The 16821-nt window shown below is 44.2% G+C and overlaps 1 protein-coding gene across 1 annotated transcript in view; it reads left to right on the top strand.

The window, feature by feature from the left end:
• Usp46 (ubiquitin specific peptidase 46) overlaps window positions 1-16175 on the top strand; it is a 67121-nt gene extending 50946 nt beyond the window's left edge. Inside the window, exons 6-9 of the mRNA XM_021645911.2 lie at window positions 7409-7492; window positions 9384-9581; window positions 12174-12252; window positions 12776-16175. Coding sequence (XP_021501586.1) covers window positions 7409-7492; window positions 9384-9581; window positions 12174-12252; window positions 12776-12877 — 463 coding nt within the window. The 3' untranslated portion in view covers window positions 12878-16175. The remainder of the gene's footprint in view (window positions 1-7408; window positions 7493-9383; window positions 9582-12173; window positions 12253-12775) is intronic.
• Window positions 16176-16821: the final 646 nt, after the last annotated feature.

The following is a 16821-nucleotide window of genomic DNA, read 5'->3' as shown; positions in this document are numbered from 1 at the left end:
AATCACACTGTTGTCTGAGCTGAGCACTCCCACTTCAGAGCTCAGTACTGTGTCCCTGGCAGGATGAGCAGCCTGTGACTGAGGATTCTGCCAAAGAGGGTGGTCTTGTCCTCCCCTCCCCCGCTGGAAAGCCCAGGGATGCCCTTGAGCAAAGACTTAGACTGTGTGCAGTCTGTCCTGATTGTCCTTCTAAAGCCTTTCTCGTGTTCCTCTCCTCCCTTTGAGTGTCTTTGCTCTTTCTGCCTGCGGCTCTTCACAGAACCCAGCCTTTGTTTCTAAGAGCTCAGGTTTAAAAGGACTTTCTCCCTTCCTCCTCTCACCTGAAATACTCTGAGGGCACGAGGTCAGCCGGCTGTCCGAGCGATCTTTGAATCCTCTGAGAGCTCTCTCCATGTGAAAACTAATCTCTAGGAATCCTGTTTCCACCTGCTTTGAGAAACCCAATTTATGTCCTGAGTTTACACACACTGTCACTCCCACTGCTCGTCTCCTACATCTCTCGTCTGGGTCATTGACCTTTCTCTTAGTTTTGGTCATTAGTGACAGATGGAATTTCCTGGATGTGACACTCAGTGAATTTTTTGAAATTGATTTTTTAGTTAACATGCTAAGTAATGTCTTTTGTTGTGGCATTTTCAGACATTATAGTTGCTTCTTACTTACCCACCGCCACTACCCTGCCGTCTCACCTGCTCTCTCTTGGTTCCCTTCTCTCCTCAGACAGTCCTCCCTTCTGCTTTTGTGTCACATCCATCTCATCACTTTGTTATTTCCCTCCTGTCTCCCTTCATTAGAATTCTTCCTCCCTTCATAGACCTTTCATCTATTTTCATGTCCTACACACAATGCACAGCACACACATACACACACATACACACACGGAGAGAGTCCACAAAAGGGAAATTTATCTTTCTAAATCTGGCTTATTTCACTTAACATAATAATGGCCAGTTCCATTCATTTTCCTGTACGTCATTATTTCGTTCTTATTTATGTCTGAATCAAAGCCCATCTTACATATGTACCACATTTTCTTTATCCATTTGTTTGTCAATAGACATCTAGGCTGCTTCCGTGTATTGTGAATAGTGTAGCAGTCAGCATGGACGTACACATGTCTCTGAGGTATTCTGACTTAAGAGTCCTTCAAGCATGAACCTAGTCATGGTAAGCTGGGTCCTCCATTTTAATTTTTTTGTGATTTTTGAGGAACCTGTATACTAATTTCCATAGCATATGTCCTTTGTCCCTCTGTCCCCATGTCTTCTTTCTCTCTCTCTCTCTCTCTCTTTTTCTTTTTCTTTAACATTCAAATCAGTGGTTCTCAGACTTTGGTGCTTATATCAGAACCACCTGGCTGGTATTAAAAAATAGAGGCATAGAGCACATTAAGAACTTGAGTGAGTCTGGGCTCCTGTCTCTAATGTGTGTTCTGGGGATTCTGGGACCACTAAAATCTTGAGAAGCTCAGCTCCCACTCTTGGCTGTCTTCCTCCGGTCAGTGGGCCAGCAGCATTGACATTGGTTGGGATGTCACTAGAAATGTAGTCTTTAGAATCAGACTGTATTTTGCCCAGATTCCTTAGGTGCTTCATTTGCATGCTAACCTCTGGGTGGCACTAGGACAGCTGGTGTCCACCCGGGCAGCCCAGTCATGCCTGGGTTTTACCCGGAGGGGTCTGCTGGGCTTGATTGAGGTGAGCGTGGATGAGTATTGATTGAGATGCTTTTAAAACATGGAGCACTTGGGCTGGAGAGATAGCTCAGCAGTTAAGAGCGCTAGCTGCTCTTGCTGGACCCCAGTTCAGCTCTCAGCCCCATGTGGCGGCCTCACAACCACCTTTTACTCCAGCTCTAGGGGATCTGAGGCCTCAGTGGGCACCTGCATTCACCACCACAAGCACCAAATCAGACAATTAAAACAAAACAGATCTTCAAAAAGAAACACAAAGTGCTTGTAGGCCCAAGCTGAGGTGCAGTCAGGAATCCACAAGAAGGGATAAGTCATTCAAAATGCAGGAACCTCCTGTTTCTTTTCTTTGGTTTTTTCTTTGCTTTGTTTTGTGTTTTGTTGTCCCACCCTGAGACAAGAGTTTCTCTGTGTAGCCCTGGCCGTCGTGGACTTCACCCTATAGCCGAGGCTGGCCTCGAACTCGGAGAGATCTGCCTGCCTGTCTGCCTCCTGGGTGCCGCAATCAGAGGTGTGTGCTAACACTGTCTGGCATTTGTATTTGTATTTGTTTCGGAGACAGGATGTCTCTCTGGCCTTGGAGCTTAGTAGCTCAGCTGCACTGGCTCGCAGGGAGCTGCTGTGGAGCCTCCCACCCAGGGACTCCTGTTACACACATGTGCTGCCCCACTGGTTGGCTCTGTCATGGTGCCGGAGACCAAACCCAGATCCTCAAGCTTGGTGGAGCAGGCACTTTATCGACGGTGCCATCTTCCATGCTCCCAAGTGTCACATTTTCTAATGCTTAGCTTTTGGGATTGGGAGGGCGGGGGCAGGGAAGCTAGTTGACTGAGCAAAGCTTTCCAGCTCTAGAGAGTGTGGGTTGCACATATATGTTGATTCCTTATACCCGGATAGACTGGGCACAGCCTGGCCCTGCCATAGACTATGACCAGTAATAGAAGCAGCCACACAGTTACCTAAAGTGTCCTAAGAGCCTCAGAGGCGTTGCCTAAGAACATTCTCTTCCCGAGCACTGAGGGGGAGAATTGGGCATGAGCTCTCATCCTAACCAAGAAGCTATCTCCAACTGACAGTCACTTGCAAAGGAAAAATTTCTTTTCTCCAATAGAGTCTCACTGGAAATACAAACTGCTCTTAGGGGTGGCCAGCATGAAATGAATCAACGGCATTTTTGTGATTTTTATTTGGTTTTTGTTTGTTTGTTTGTTTTTGTCTTATATTGCTTTGGGCTTTTTTTTTTTTTTTTTAATCTTACTGGTGCTTGTATGCTATGGTTTCCGATTTTGTGTTTTATGTTTTTTTTTCTTTTTTGTCTTTTACTGTGTGTGTCTGTGTGTGTTGTTTGTGTGTGTGTATGTCTGTATATTTTTAATTTTTATTTTTTACTCTGGTTTGGTTGTTTTCAAGAGAGAAGGGGGTGTAGGGTTGGTTGGTGGGGAGGTAAGGACGCTCCAGGAGGAGATGGGGAAGGAAAACTGTGATCAGAATTGTAGCAGGAGTTTTTCAACTGAAAAAAAAAATTTTTTTTTTTTCTCTTCCAAATCAGATTCTATTTTCTGGTGTAGATTAACACTTAAATTGAAGGCAGCAATTGGTGGCTCAGTGGGTAAAGGCACCCTCTGGCAAGCCTCACAGCCAGAGCTCAATCCCCTGGTGCTGTGTCATGGAAGGAGAGAACCAATCCCTTAAATTCTCCTCTGACCTCCACTCACGCATGCCCATATGCATGTATGAACCCATAATAAAAAGCAAATGTAATGGAAACTTTATTATTTTTTAAAGGGACTTTAATTGAAACCGTGACAAGTCCACCCATCACCTGGGGTTGCTGAAACATGGGCACCCCTTTCCATGGAGGACACTTTTCCTCCACTTAGGCTGGATACGTCTCCATAAAGCTTTCAGGTTTCTTTATAAAGGCATGCATTTCTTATTAGATTTGTTCCCATGGTGAATCTTAAAATAATGCTTGATCGCTACTGCGACCCTTTTTTAAGGAGCAACACAGAGAGCTCTGTACTTCCCAGCCTTTCTGTGCCTCAGAAATTTATCCTAAGTTGCAGAAAGTCTCTCCATTGTCTCCTGCCTATTTTAACTTGGCCTTGGAAAGTTTCCCCAGCCATTCTGACTTGCTTCTTTACTATTATTTTGATACTGTTGTGAGAAACGTCAGCTCCTCATGTAGCCCAGGCTGGCCATGACCCTCCTTACTGAAGCCCTTGCAGGGCACCGCTTCATGCCCGTGCTCTTGTTCTAAGAACTGTCACCGTGAACTCCCAGACCTGCTCTGCTTTCCGTTACTGTGGGGCCTGCTCCCCCTCCCGACCTTCCCTTTCTTTTTTTCAGGTTCACTGCTATGACAACCTTACACCTTTTATTACGGCATTGTGCTGCTTCTCATCCTCTCTCTCTCTCTCTCTCTCTCTCTCTCTCTGTCTCTGTCTCTGTCTTGAGGCAGGGTTTCTCTATGTAGGTCTCACTGTTCTAGAACTCACTCTGTAGACTAGGCTGGCCTTGAACTCAAAGATCCCCCTGCCTCTGCCTCCCAAGTGCTGGGATTAAAGGCGTAGCCCACCACCCCCTGTGGCATTGTCCTTCGGAAACACTGGAACTGAGAAAAATAGTGACATTTTTAAATGGGGCCTTTAAATTAATACAGCTTGGCTGTCCCTTATCTAAATGCTCTGGACTCAGAGTATTTTGGATTTTGAGACCCGGGATTCTCAACCAGTGAAAACTCTTGCTGTATTTTATCCTGTCCCTGCCTACAAAGAACAGTTAGCTGCTAAGATGTGATTGTGTTTGGCTCCTTCCCGTTGGCTGTGCTTTCCTTGATTATTCTGATCAAGGAAACAATCACAAAGGATGCTCCACAGCAGTTACTCGGTGAGGTCTTCATTCCGCTGCGTTGGAGTCTGATTGCAGACTGAGGACTAGAAGCCTGAAGGTTCGGCATGATTGCCTCCCAACCTCTTCCAAGCCTTTCTCTGCAGTGCTCTCTGTAGCAGTTCTCAGAAACACTGTCTGCTTGTGTCTTTCCTGTGCTGTTCGGGAGCCACTGAGCTGCAGGGCCCCTGCTGGCTTCTTGGTGACACCCGAGGCTGTCTGTGGCCCTCCCACACACCCCTGTGCCTTACTCTCCCAAATGCTTCCTTCCGTGAGGACCTGACTTGGACATTGCCTCTTAAAGAGATACTTTGATTATTCCAATAGAGATTTATTTTCTCTCTGCTCTCCCCCTGGGCTTCATTCTTCTGTGTTCATTCATTTGTTCATTCATTCATCCATTTTATCAGGATCAGACTGGAGATACACACACACACACACACACACACACACACTCACTCACTCACTCCCTGCCCTTCTGAGAGTGTGTGCTGTGTAATCCAGAGGATCCACGTTCAGGGTCCTACGTCCCTGTGATAAGCCATCCGTGGAATCGTGTGCATGCGTGGAATCAGAGTTCGAGGTATATGGGGCAGGAGAATGGTTTGACATTAGGACTAGCTGAGAGAATATGAGCCCAGGTTAGGGTAGAGAACCTGCCCCAAAGGAATTTGAGAATAGTGATAGAGGAGGACATCTGATGCCCCCTTCTGGCCTCTGTGCATAATGTGTGTACCCCCCTTACACACACTCACTCATATGCTCATACACACACACACACACACTCATTCACTCACATGCACTCACTCACTCACATGCACTCACTCACTCATGCACATACACACACACACACACACTCACATGCTCTCTCTCACACACACACACACACTCACATGCTCATACGCACAGATACACATTCACATGCACAGAGACACACATACTCATATACACATTCACAAACACACACAATCACATACACACAGACGCAGACACAAACACACCATCTTTAAGAACAAAACAAGCAAACAAAAGAAAGCCAACGGCCGTGAAATCCAAGCCTGGTGGGGTTCCTTAGATGGTCAGAGAGATCCGCTCTGGAGGAGGGGTGTTCGCTGAGTTGTGAATAGCAGCCTGCCCAGCCACTGAGGAGGGGCTCTTGAAGCAATCTCAGTGCTCAGGAAGTAGCCCCTAGCTGTTCCCCTAAATGGAAGAGGACAACCCAAAGTCCCGGTGTCTGGATCAGGCAGATGCAGAGTGGAGCAGGAGACAGGATTAAGAATGGTAGGGGATGGGGCCCATGACCTCTGGGTGTGACAGTGGGACTGTTTTTCCTGAGCGCAGCAGGGAAACTGACGAAGGGGGAGTCTTAGACAGGGGAGTCGCCACTAGTGCTTTATGATTAAGGTGTACTTGCTTGCTCATTTGCACTTGTCTCTTACGAGTACAGTTGTTCTCCAAATCCCCAGGACCTAGTGCCTGTCTGGGGAGTTAGCACAGGGACAGGGCTTTCTTCCGATGTGTTCTCTGCTGGTGATAGCTCGTTAAATAACGCTTTCTGTTTAATAAACCTGCTCATTCTGCCGCTGGGAGACCGTGTCAAGAAGGAAGTGTCCACAGGCATTTTTGAAAGTGCAGGGTAGTATCCTCTAAATGTTGTTTGCAGCTTTTTGAAGCCGACCACAGAAACGCAGAGTTGAATCTGGAAGAGAATGAAAGGCTGTGACATTTAGAAACGGAAAGCTTTAAGTAGCCAGCAGGACCTGATGAGATTATATCCAGCACAGCCACAGTGGCCTTTGTTTTTAAAAGAAGTCAGACCAAAGTGCTTATCCTGGGGTGTGGGGGGAAGCAGGGCTGGGTAAAAGGCCACTATCTCTTGATGACATGACCCAAATGTGATTGTGTGTGTGTGAGAGAGATCGAAAGAGGAGGGTGGGGTGAGGAGGTCTCATGTAGCCTAGGCTAGCTACATCAACTAGATGATGAAAGGTGACTGGAAATTCCCGGTCCTTCTGCTTCCCCCTCCCTAGTGTGAAGATTATAAGTGTTCATCACCGCAGCCAGTATATATAGCGTAAGAGATGGAACCCAGGGTGCCGGGAGTATGCTAGTATGGAGCCACCTGAGTGACATCCCTAGACCCTTAGGTTTTTGTTTGTTTGTGTGTTTGTTTTTTAAGCTGGACATAAGGACAGTTGTACACAGTTCTGATTTCAGTATCTTTAGCTCTTATGATCTTAGGGCTTTGGAACCCCTGAGATGCCATTTTTAATTAATATAGAAATGCCACTTTGGGTTGTACGATTGCCTTTTGGGGACCCAACTTATGGCGTTCAAGGAGGCTTTTGCTGAAGATGGTATTTTTCTAACTTACAAGTGTTATTACTACTCCTACTAAATACTGACCTTTTCCCCTTCTAAATCTATTAGAAACTCTAGTTTGTATCTGTCTGGATCTTCTTAAATAAAATTTTGTTCTCTATTGTTCAGAGGCAGGGTCTGCTTTTGAACCCACGGTGTAGCTTAGTCTGGCTTCCCATCCTTCTGCCTAAGCCTCCCGAGTGCTGGGATTAGAGGTATGTGCCAACAGGCCTGGCTTACATCAAGCTGTATTTCCAAACCTCTCACAGTGAAGCCACAGCCCGGTCCTGCAGACATGTACTAATGGCATAACAGCCCCAGTCTTAAGAAGGCTCTTTTGTGGTTATTGTTTTCCCCACTTTCAGTTGGAAATTACCCTTCAGGTAATAGAGGGCTTTAAATGTGGTGTATTAAATATGTCTGGGCTTTTTTTTTTTTTAAAAGGGTGAAAATATTTTTTCTCTACAGAGACTTCAGCAACACAGAAACGCTGTGTAGCGAACAAAAATATTATTGTGAAACATGTTGCAGCAAACAGGAGGCCCAGAAGAGGTGCGTGAAGGGCTGAGCAGCGAGGGTGGCTCCTGTCAGAAGGGCTGTGTGGGTCTGGCATCTCCGCGTCACAGTGGCCTTCCTCATCCAGAAAACCTGGATACGAATGCTGCCTTGGAGAGCTGTCATTTCTTTCTCCTCATTTTTTTCTTATCATCAACATGTATCAAGTGTAAACAGTGGGGACTGAATATACTCACTGCCCCTCTTAGGGATTAGGGACAAATTGTATAAGGTACTTATCACAGTATGTCACAGTGGACACAGCATTGCTGTTGGCTGCAGAGCTTGGCCTCCTTATTTACAGCCAGAGATTTAAAAACAAAGTCTTTCATGAGGAGCTGTAGGTCAAGGACAAGTTGCAGGAATAGGTGATAAGGAAGTTGGGTGGGTACACCAAGAAACCCTGTCTGCCATGGCATCCTGTCCAGGCTTCCCCGTCTTTTTACCAGCATCTGCCAGTTACAGATCTGTGCCAGTTGGTTGTTTCCCCATTATCTCATCCCCAGAAACCAAGAACCTTGTGAACTCCTCCTTGGGATAAGTTTATCTTGTTGGTTCTAGCGATGTCAAGGGAGCACGAGGCTCCTCAGTGGTGCCCTCAAAGGCTGAGGATCCAGACCTGGAGCTGCAGTGATTTTTCTGTCTAGCCTCTCTCACCCTCCAACCTACCCGGGTAGACCTGGTATACCATTCTTCTTGCCTTCAGCGTGAGCAGGCCAACCCCTGTCACAGGCAGCAGGTACTGTAGTCAGTGGACATGACTCTGCTTCCCATCATGAGGCCCTCACTCCGCCTTGGGCAGCCTAGGTCTGCGTGTGTGGCCTGAAGGTATTTTCTGGTCACCCCTGGAGGTTTTGTGTATTAAAATGACATATGTTCCTGGGGAATGTGGAGGTTTTGGATAATTATTGTCTTCCTACTAATTTGTTTTTATGAGACAGGGTCTGGCCGTGTAGCCCAGGCTGTTCTAGAACTTGCGCTCTTCCTGTTGGCATCATGCCTGTCTCTATCTACTGATGTTTTTGTTTATTTTTACAAAGAGGCTTTTTTTTTTTTTTTAAACCATAGTAGATTCCTCAGTAAATATTCTCTCAGAATTGGTCCTTGTAAAATGTGTACAGGTCCAGTGGTGTTTGTGCCAATTCAGCATATTCATCAGTGGGGGCAGGGGTAGAGGTTGGGGGAAGGACTGGGTGATCTTCTCCAGCACTGTTACCTACACAAGTGGTTACTGTGTGACTCTTTACCCAGGAATGTCAATTAATGGTCAGATAGTAGGGGGGGAAATGTTGATGTAAGGTGTGGACCAGAGCAATAATTCTAAGGCATCGTTTCTCGAAACCTTCAATGCACTATTATATGTGGAGGCTTCGAAATGGGAAGAAGCCTTGTTCAAAGTTGACGAGAGCTCCTGCCTCCCAATTTACTGCTGTTCCTGGGACTCTGGAGTCTAGCTTGGGAACACAGCCCCGAGTTAACCTCTGCACCTGTGGTAGCGGGGACCCATGTGCCTGAAATGGCTAGAGTCAGGAGTGGCTGTGAGCCTGGCAGCTTTGCCAGTCTATCGTTTTGCCTGGTCCTTTTCCAAGCTTCCTTCTCTTAGTTTCTCAGCCCTCCTGTCCAGGTACAAGGGAGTGGACTGTCCCAAGACACTTGATTTTGCCTATGCCGTGACCAAATGGAGTTGCATGCCTGTGCTTTTCTCTTACTTGGGCTAGCCAAGGATGCAGGATGCGCCAGTCTTTACACACGAGCACACCGTTCTGCTTGTGAAAAGTCTGGATACTTGCTGCCCCCCCCCCCAGCTCTTATTTGTGTAGGCAATAGTGTGTTTTCTTCTTCTAACAGGCATTGGATACAATCAGTTTTCTGTTTTATGCTTTCTTAGGATGAGGGTAAAAAAGCTGCCCATGATTTTGGCTCTGCACCTAAAGAGGTTCAAGTACATGGAACAGCTCCACAGGTACACCAAGCTGTCCTACCGGGTGGTCTTCCCTCTGGAGCTCCGGCTCTTCAACACTTCTAGCGATGCCGTGAACCTGGACCGCATGTATGACCTGGTTGCTGTGGTCGTTCACTGCGGAAGGTAAAGGTGGGCTGGGAGGCAGGTTTCTGGGATAAGCACAGGGCTTCCCGCCTCATCAGAGCAGACCCAGCTACGCCCTTGCTGGATTGCGAGAATTCGTCCGGACATGGCGCTCAGATTCTTATTGATCACCTCAAAATACATAGAAAAGCCTAACATGGAGATGTACCTGAAAAGTTACATCATTATGTGGTCATGACCAGGGGTGCTCAGCACAAACTAAGACTAGGGAGTGTAGAGTTAGGGTACTGCTGACCCATAGACAATGCCATTGAGAAAAAACATGTCCAAATCTATGCATATAAAATACCATGAGAACATCAATAATCTAAATGTTCTATCAGGGGAAGTAATTTCCTCTCCTTTGGCTAGAAATGATACAGATGATGAGTTCAAAGTGACATGGAGAAATATATGCTCATGGTATGACCTTATTTTATATATATTATATATGACATATATATGTATATATATTTATTTATTTTAAATATCTATATATATATATATTTGAGACAGTTTTTCTCTGTAGCCTTGGCTGTTCTGGAACTCACTCTGTAGACAATGCTGGCTTTGAACTCACAGAGATCCACCTGTTTCTGCCTCCCAAGTGCTGGGATTAAAGACGTGCACCACCACCACCGGCTTTATTCATGTATGTATTTTTAAAAATGTATTTTTAATCACGTATAGGTGTGTTTCTGCATGTGGGTACATGCATATTATCTGTAAGTGTGATGTGGGTCTGTACATGTGGGTGCAGGTGCCGGCAGAGGCCAAAGGTGGCGGATCCTCTGGAGCTGGAGTTAGAGATGTTTGTCAGTTGCTTCACGTGGGTGCTGGGAACTGCACCCCGACGCTCTTTACCACTGAGTCATGTCGGCAGCCCCTGATTTTCTTTTTTAAAAAGCTGTGCATAGGTATTGGAAAGATTGCTTAACTGCTCTTCCAGACCTGAGATCAGTTTTTTTTTATATTAGTTACAGTTTATTCACTTTGTATCCCAGCTGTAGCCCCTCCTTCATTGCCTCCCAATCCCACCCTCCCTCCCTCAGCTCCTCCTATGCCTCCAAGTCCACTGAAAGGGGAGGTCCTCCTCCCCTTCATCTGACCTTAGCCTATCAGGACTGGTAGCCATGTCCTCCTCTGTGGCCTCTGATAAGGCTGCTCTCCCTTCAGAGGAAGGTGATCAAAGAGCCAGCCACTGAGTTCATGTCAGAGACAGCCCCTGTTCCCCTTACTAGGGAACCCACTTGGAGACTGAGCTGCCATGGGCTACATCTGTGCAAAGGTTCTAGGTTATCTCCATGCATGGTCCTTGGTTGGAGTATCAGTCTGGGCCCAGATTTCTTGGTTCTGTTGCTGTCTTATGGAGCTCCTATCCCCTCCAGGTTTTTCTCTGAAATCAGTTTTAATGTCTGTGCCCAGTGGCTCATAACCACCTGTGTAGCTCCTACTCCAGCAGACCTAACATTTTTCCAGCCTCAGCCACGTGTACGTAGACACACATAATTAAAAATAAAACAAATCTTCTAAGAAGCCTTCCATATATAATATATGCACATCCCTATCTATAAAATTCACAATCTGGAGAGTATTTTAATATGTATGACTCAAGCCTGAAAGCAATAGATCACATGTAATAATTTTGTGGCATTTTGGCTGATCAAAAATACGTTCTTAAAAATATTTTTTATGTAACTTTCACCATTTCCCCAATTCCTTTTTAAAAACATAACTTTTTTTTTTTTTAAAAGATCATATTATTTAGCACACATATGCATCCTTGCATCCCTTGGCATGAAAGTGGATGTTCTGAGGCCAGCCCGTGGGAGTTGATTTTTCTTCTTCTACCAAGTGTACCCTGGGGAATTGAACTCAGGGCATCATCAGGTTTGGCAGCAAAGGTTTTTACCAGCTGAGCCCTGGCTGACTCCATTTTCCCACATGTAAGATTTACATGAGACCAAAAAAAGGAAGCCTGTAGATATGAAAAAGCAAAGGGTTTTTGCTGAATGCTATTAGCACATTTTTTAAAAAATCCCATATTTGATATAATCATGGGAAAGTATAATGAAAATTCACCTGTTCTCTATCCATTCTTCATTTGCTTGGGATGGATGAGTAGGTTCTTGTTCTCTCTCGGGATGGGCACGGGATTGCCCCTTGGGTGTCAGTTTTGCCTTGGAGCAAATGTAATGTTGTAAGTGTCTTTTTCTCTCTGCCTGGTTTGGAGACTTTGAATACACATTTACCAAGTCAGTACTGTCACCATGTTGGGAATGGGCTGCTTAAATTTTCACCTTGCCCTTGGTAGATGGTATTAGGCCCTGACTTCATGTCTGACACCCCACGTTCTATCCTGAGTATGCCACTCCAGGTTGGGCTGGGTGTTTTCTTTTGTTAGGTTGGTTTTTGTTTTTTGGCTTTTCCATTAGCCATGGCTGTCCTGGACTCACTTTGTAGACCAGGCTGGCCTTGCACTTTCAGAGATCTGCCTGCCTCTGCCTCCCGCAGTGCGGGGATTACAGACATGTGCAGGCGCCCAACACTGGATGTGTGCATTGGTGACTTTCTCCCCCTCGTTCTCTTCAGTGGTCCTAACCGTGGGCATTACATCACCATTGTGAAGAGTCACGGCTTCTGGCTGTTGTTTGACGATGATATTGTAGAGGTGAGTGTGCTTGATGACTCTCGTGGGCCCAGGGCAGAGAAGGGATTTGGGCTGGGGCAACTGTTGCAAACGTTACCTAAATAGATCTGCTTTCCCATAGTATGGAAATATTTAGATCACATCTACGTACTTCGTGCATTAATTTTCTTGTAAAGGAATATTATAAATTCTACCCTCAAAGGTGGAATCTGCTTTAACCCATTAGGGTTTGAATACAGTAGACACTAAAGGAAATAAGCTGTGGTGAACTGAAAGAACTGAGCAGCTTTTTGGATTACTATCTGAAAGACAGACTTCCTAAGTTTTTCAGAGGGCACTAACGGTTACCGTTTGATGGAAGGGTTTTTTTTTTTTTCTTTCGCCAGCAGTTTGCATCTTTCAAATGTATCAAATGAATCATTTACCAATAAAGGCTCCTAATTGCATTTTTATGCCAACTCGTGTTTCTTACCTTTTAGATTTTGTTTTCCCAGGAATCACTGTAAATGATTACATTCTTTTCTTTTCTTTTTCTTCATTGCAGAAAATAGATGCTCAAGCTATTGAAGAATTCTATGGTCTGACGTCAGATATATCAAAAAATTCAGAATCTGGATATATTTTATTCTATCAATCAAGAGAGTAACCTAGTGGAACGTGGGACCAGTTCAAGCGGGGAAATCCTCAGAGCACTCTAGCCTTGTTTCTCTTCAGACCTCCCTCTCCCCCAGTGGCCCGCTGATGTTATCACTCTGATGCCCACTGCTCTGGCAGTGTTAAACTTTTCTTCCTTTGTGTTTTCACACGCAGCACTACTCCTGGTTCTGTTTCGGTCTGAAGTAGAGTTAACTGCAGTTGGATTGTAGTCAGATGTCTATGAATAACTGTCGCTAATTTTAAGATTGGGGTGAATGTTATGCCACTCGTCATGTCTGGCTGAACTGTAGTGACATTTCCTGGAAACGTCACGGTCCATTTTGAGTGTTTGGTAGACTTCCCGAATGGTTTCTAGGGTGCCGTTTCCAGGAATTCCTTTGACGCCGCCCTGGAAACGTTGCTCCCCGGTGTTAGCTTGCCTGCCTCCTCCTCTGACGAGAGGGGTTGGGTACATAGGTGTTCATCCGTGAGGGCTGCAACCATAGCTTTAAGTTTGTGCAAGTGAAAATGTTTAAAGATGAGTGACCTTGATGCTGAAATCGTCCTCCACATTGGAATAGGGTGAAGAGAGGCTGTCAGTGGTGGCTGGTGTGTGCATTCAACTGTGCTTACCTAGCTGGTAGAATCCCAGGGGCTAAGACATTATGGAGCTCAGGGCAGGCAAAGCCAAGAGGAAGATGTTTTTATGGGTAGTGAAAAGTTAATTTGTCTTTCTACCAAAAGCCAAGTTTCAGGAAACTAATGCAATGCTGTTCATTTCTGGTGACCTTTTTCTTCCGTCAGGTCCTGTAGTTGTATTCTTCTCATATTTTGGCACTGCTAAGCTTTTCAAGCTATCTTTCCAATCCTGCTGATGTTTTGCCGTCAGTGGCGTAAGGGCTGAGACACCAGTTGACTGCCTCTGGTACATCTCTCTCTAGCCAGTCAACACCAACATCCTTCTTGGATGAGAAAGATGAATCAAAAACTCTGTTCACCTTGACAACCATCAGCAGATTGTACAGTTTTATTTTATTTTATTTTTTAAACATATTCCTTCTGTTTATGGAGGCGCTGGTGAGTCCCGGGGCTAAAACAAAACTGTCCCTGAAAGGAATGCTGGAGTTAGTGGAGTGTAAGGTGGGTCACAGGAAGTGTTAGGAGGTGGGTGGAAGGGTGAACAAGATGGCACTGTTTCTCTGGCTCAGATTCCTAGAATGCTCTGACAAGACAGTTTCCCGGAAGAACCTCATCTCTTTTCCCTTTTGTTTTGTGTGTATTTATTAGAGCATTTGCATATTGGTACCTTTTATTAAAAGGATTGATTTGGTGTTTTACTGTTGGGTTGATCTTGGTTTTTCTACAAATACTTTGAGTCATAGATCTTGGCTTCCTTTGGGACATCAGTTGACTTCCATATACTATAGTATACTGTGAACCTGTTACGTTGTGACCTAATACATCAGCAAATGAACATGCAGACTCTTGGCGTAATGTGAACTAAAACTGCAGTTGAAAATGTCAGTGGCCATTTTGCAACAATGAAGAGGATAGCACTTTATCTAGGTGAAAACTGGACTTTTTCTTTTCGAACTATCTTGAACTGTTTGTGACGCAGAACTAAGCATGCTGACACTTCATTTGTTCATGCTTGAAGGGAGATGCTTCATTCACTCTTCACTGGAGAAGACGAAACAGGGTTATTTCATGTTATTGTCTTATGCAAGTGATGAAAATGGACCTTGCCTTGGTTAGAGGCAATGCATATTTATAAATATTTTGTCTTTTTTTTTTCCTCCGTGAAGCATATTTATTAATCACTTATCTTGGAGGTGAACCTTCATTCTTTAAGGAAAGGCCCTATCCAAATGAAAGTGATTGATAGAGGGAAATATTTGTACACATACAGCCCATATATTTGACTGTGAGTTACAAAGGTTAAGAAAATGGTTACTGGTTTCTAATATATTTGGAACTGATCATAGAACAAAAACTATTAAAATTATCTTTGAAACAACTCTTGAAGTTAATTTATTAGACAAAAATGTTTCAATTGGAAGCCCAAATGCTATTATAAAGTTCAGCACATTTTTCTTTTCTTTCTCTATCTTTTTCGCTTTTTTTTTTTTGTGATAATGTAAAGTTTCCCCAATAATGTAACCAAAGTCATTGCTTTTAATAGAGAAAGTAAGTTAAAATTCAGTATTCATGAAAAGGTCTTTGGAACAGAAAGAGATAAGCGTGGAGATTATGATACTGACTTTCAGTTGGTTGTATGGTACAGGGAAGGAAGTTGGAGAAGACCAAACATGAATCTCCATCAACACTCCATCTTTTTTCAAATACTGGACTCTCTGGTAACTACTTACCTCTTTTTCAGTAAAGAAAACACGAGGCAGCTCTGTTCCACCCCCATCATTTTTCTTTTCATAGAGAAATCATGTTCTAACTTACCGTCCCTTGTTCCTAGCGTAAAGCAGGGAATGACAGCGGCGGTAGAGCACGTGAGACCAATCTAAGGTCACAGTGATAGCACAGAGACCCAGCAGCAGGCCCCTATATGGGGGCTTGTGTGTCCTTTCTCCAGCAGGAGCGAGTAAGCCTGCTGCATTTTTCTTAGTTTCTGTAAAAGCTGGGTAAAAAGAAATTTAAGTGTCTTTCAAAAGACTTTAAAACTTTTTTTTACAAAAATGAAATGTTTGTTTCGTTGGTTATTTGCTAGTTTAACATCTAGATTAGGGTACAGTAGGCTAAATCTTTTGTTTCAAAGCAAACTCTAGTAAAATGGTGATGTGTATAGTCCTGTTACATTGATGCATTTTTTTTCCATTCCCAGGCATCATCAGGTAGACTGGCTGGAAGAGAGCCAGGAGTAATGCAGTCAGGGTGCCGGTCTGAATAGGAAGCCATCCTCGTGTGGTTTTATGTCCTGGTTATATTCTGGACTTACCATAAAATGGAAAACGACAGAAACAGTCCCTGTGCATTTGTCTTCATGGGTACCCTTAATCTCATGGGCATGCCTAACTCGAAAGTCTGTTGTAACTGGCGCTTAAGGCTTATTTTAGATACTGGAGTGTAGCTTTATTATGGATGGATTTTATCTCTTAAACATTTCATTTTGATCAACTTTGTATATTCATGTGTATTAAAATATCGTGCACTAAATGTTTCCCCCTGGTTTGCTGTTCTCTGGTCAAGGCATTTGCCAGTACCGTGTGATTAGCTCATGCTAATGGCATGGGCCAAAGAAAATTATTGCCTATTTTTCTGCCTAATTAAATTTCTGTTTTCTAGTATTACATTAATTTATTCTTGGCTTCTATTTCTGTAACCAAAATAGTTGCTATATGTGTGTGGCATTCACTTGATTTTGTTGCTTTAAAAAAAAAAAAGCTTGTAGTTTTTATTTTAAATAATCTGCATCTTTGTTTTTTTTTATGTGATCAATTCAAGCACTTTAAGTAATACTGTCAATCTTATGAAACTGCACTCACTTTAACACTCTACCTCTAGAAATGTTTGCAAGAAAAATTGATAAAATAGGGATTATCTTCCTCTTAGAGAACCATATCTGAATAATGCCGCATGTGTGCCCTTTAAGTCCTTGGCATCACATCTGAGCCAGTGGTGAGTCAGTGCGCAGGGCGTTATTCTGAACTGAATTTTGAAAAACCTGAAGAAGATTCAGCATATCGGACTATGGAAACAGCACATTCGGGTTGGCAAAATCCATGTCCCGGGGATAATGTGCTTCATTCTACGTCACAGAATCCAGAAAGTGCCGTTGGAGCAACACCTCATTGAGAAATTCAGTGACAAGAACGGGAGCACCAGCTAGTTAGACTTGACAATGAATTCCTTGTGTGGGACTTTTCTAGCTCTCACATACTATTCCTAAAATAAGAATGTGGCTTCCAGCTCTGAGGTCCTATCTGTACTGGTTTTCAAAAG

Source organism: Meriones unguiculatus, chromosome 3 (genome assembly GCF_030254825.1).
Source record: "Meriones unguiculatus strain TT.TT164.6M chromosome 3, Bangor_MerUng_6.1, whole genome shotgun sequence".
In the NCBI taxonomy this organism is placed as follows: Eukaryota; Metazoa; Chordata; class Mammalia; order Rodentia; family Muridae; genus Meriones; species Meriones unguiculatus.
The sequence above is the reverse complement of the archived record's forward strand: the minus strand, read 5'-3'. Positions and strand labels throughout refer to the sequence as shown.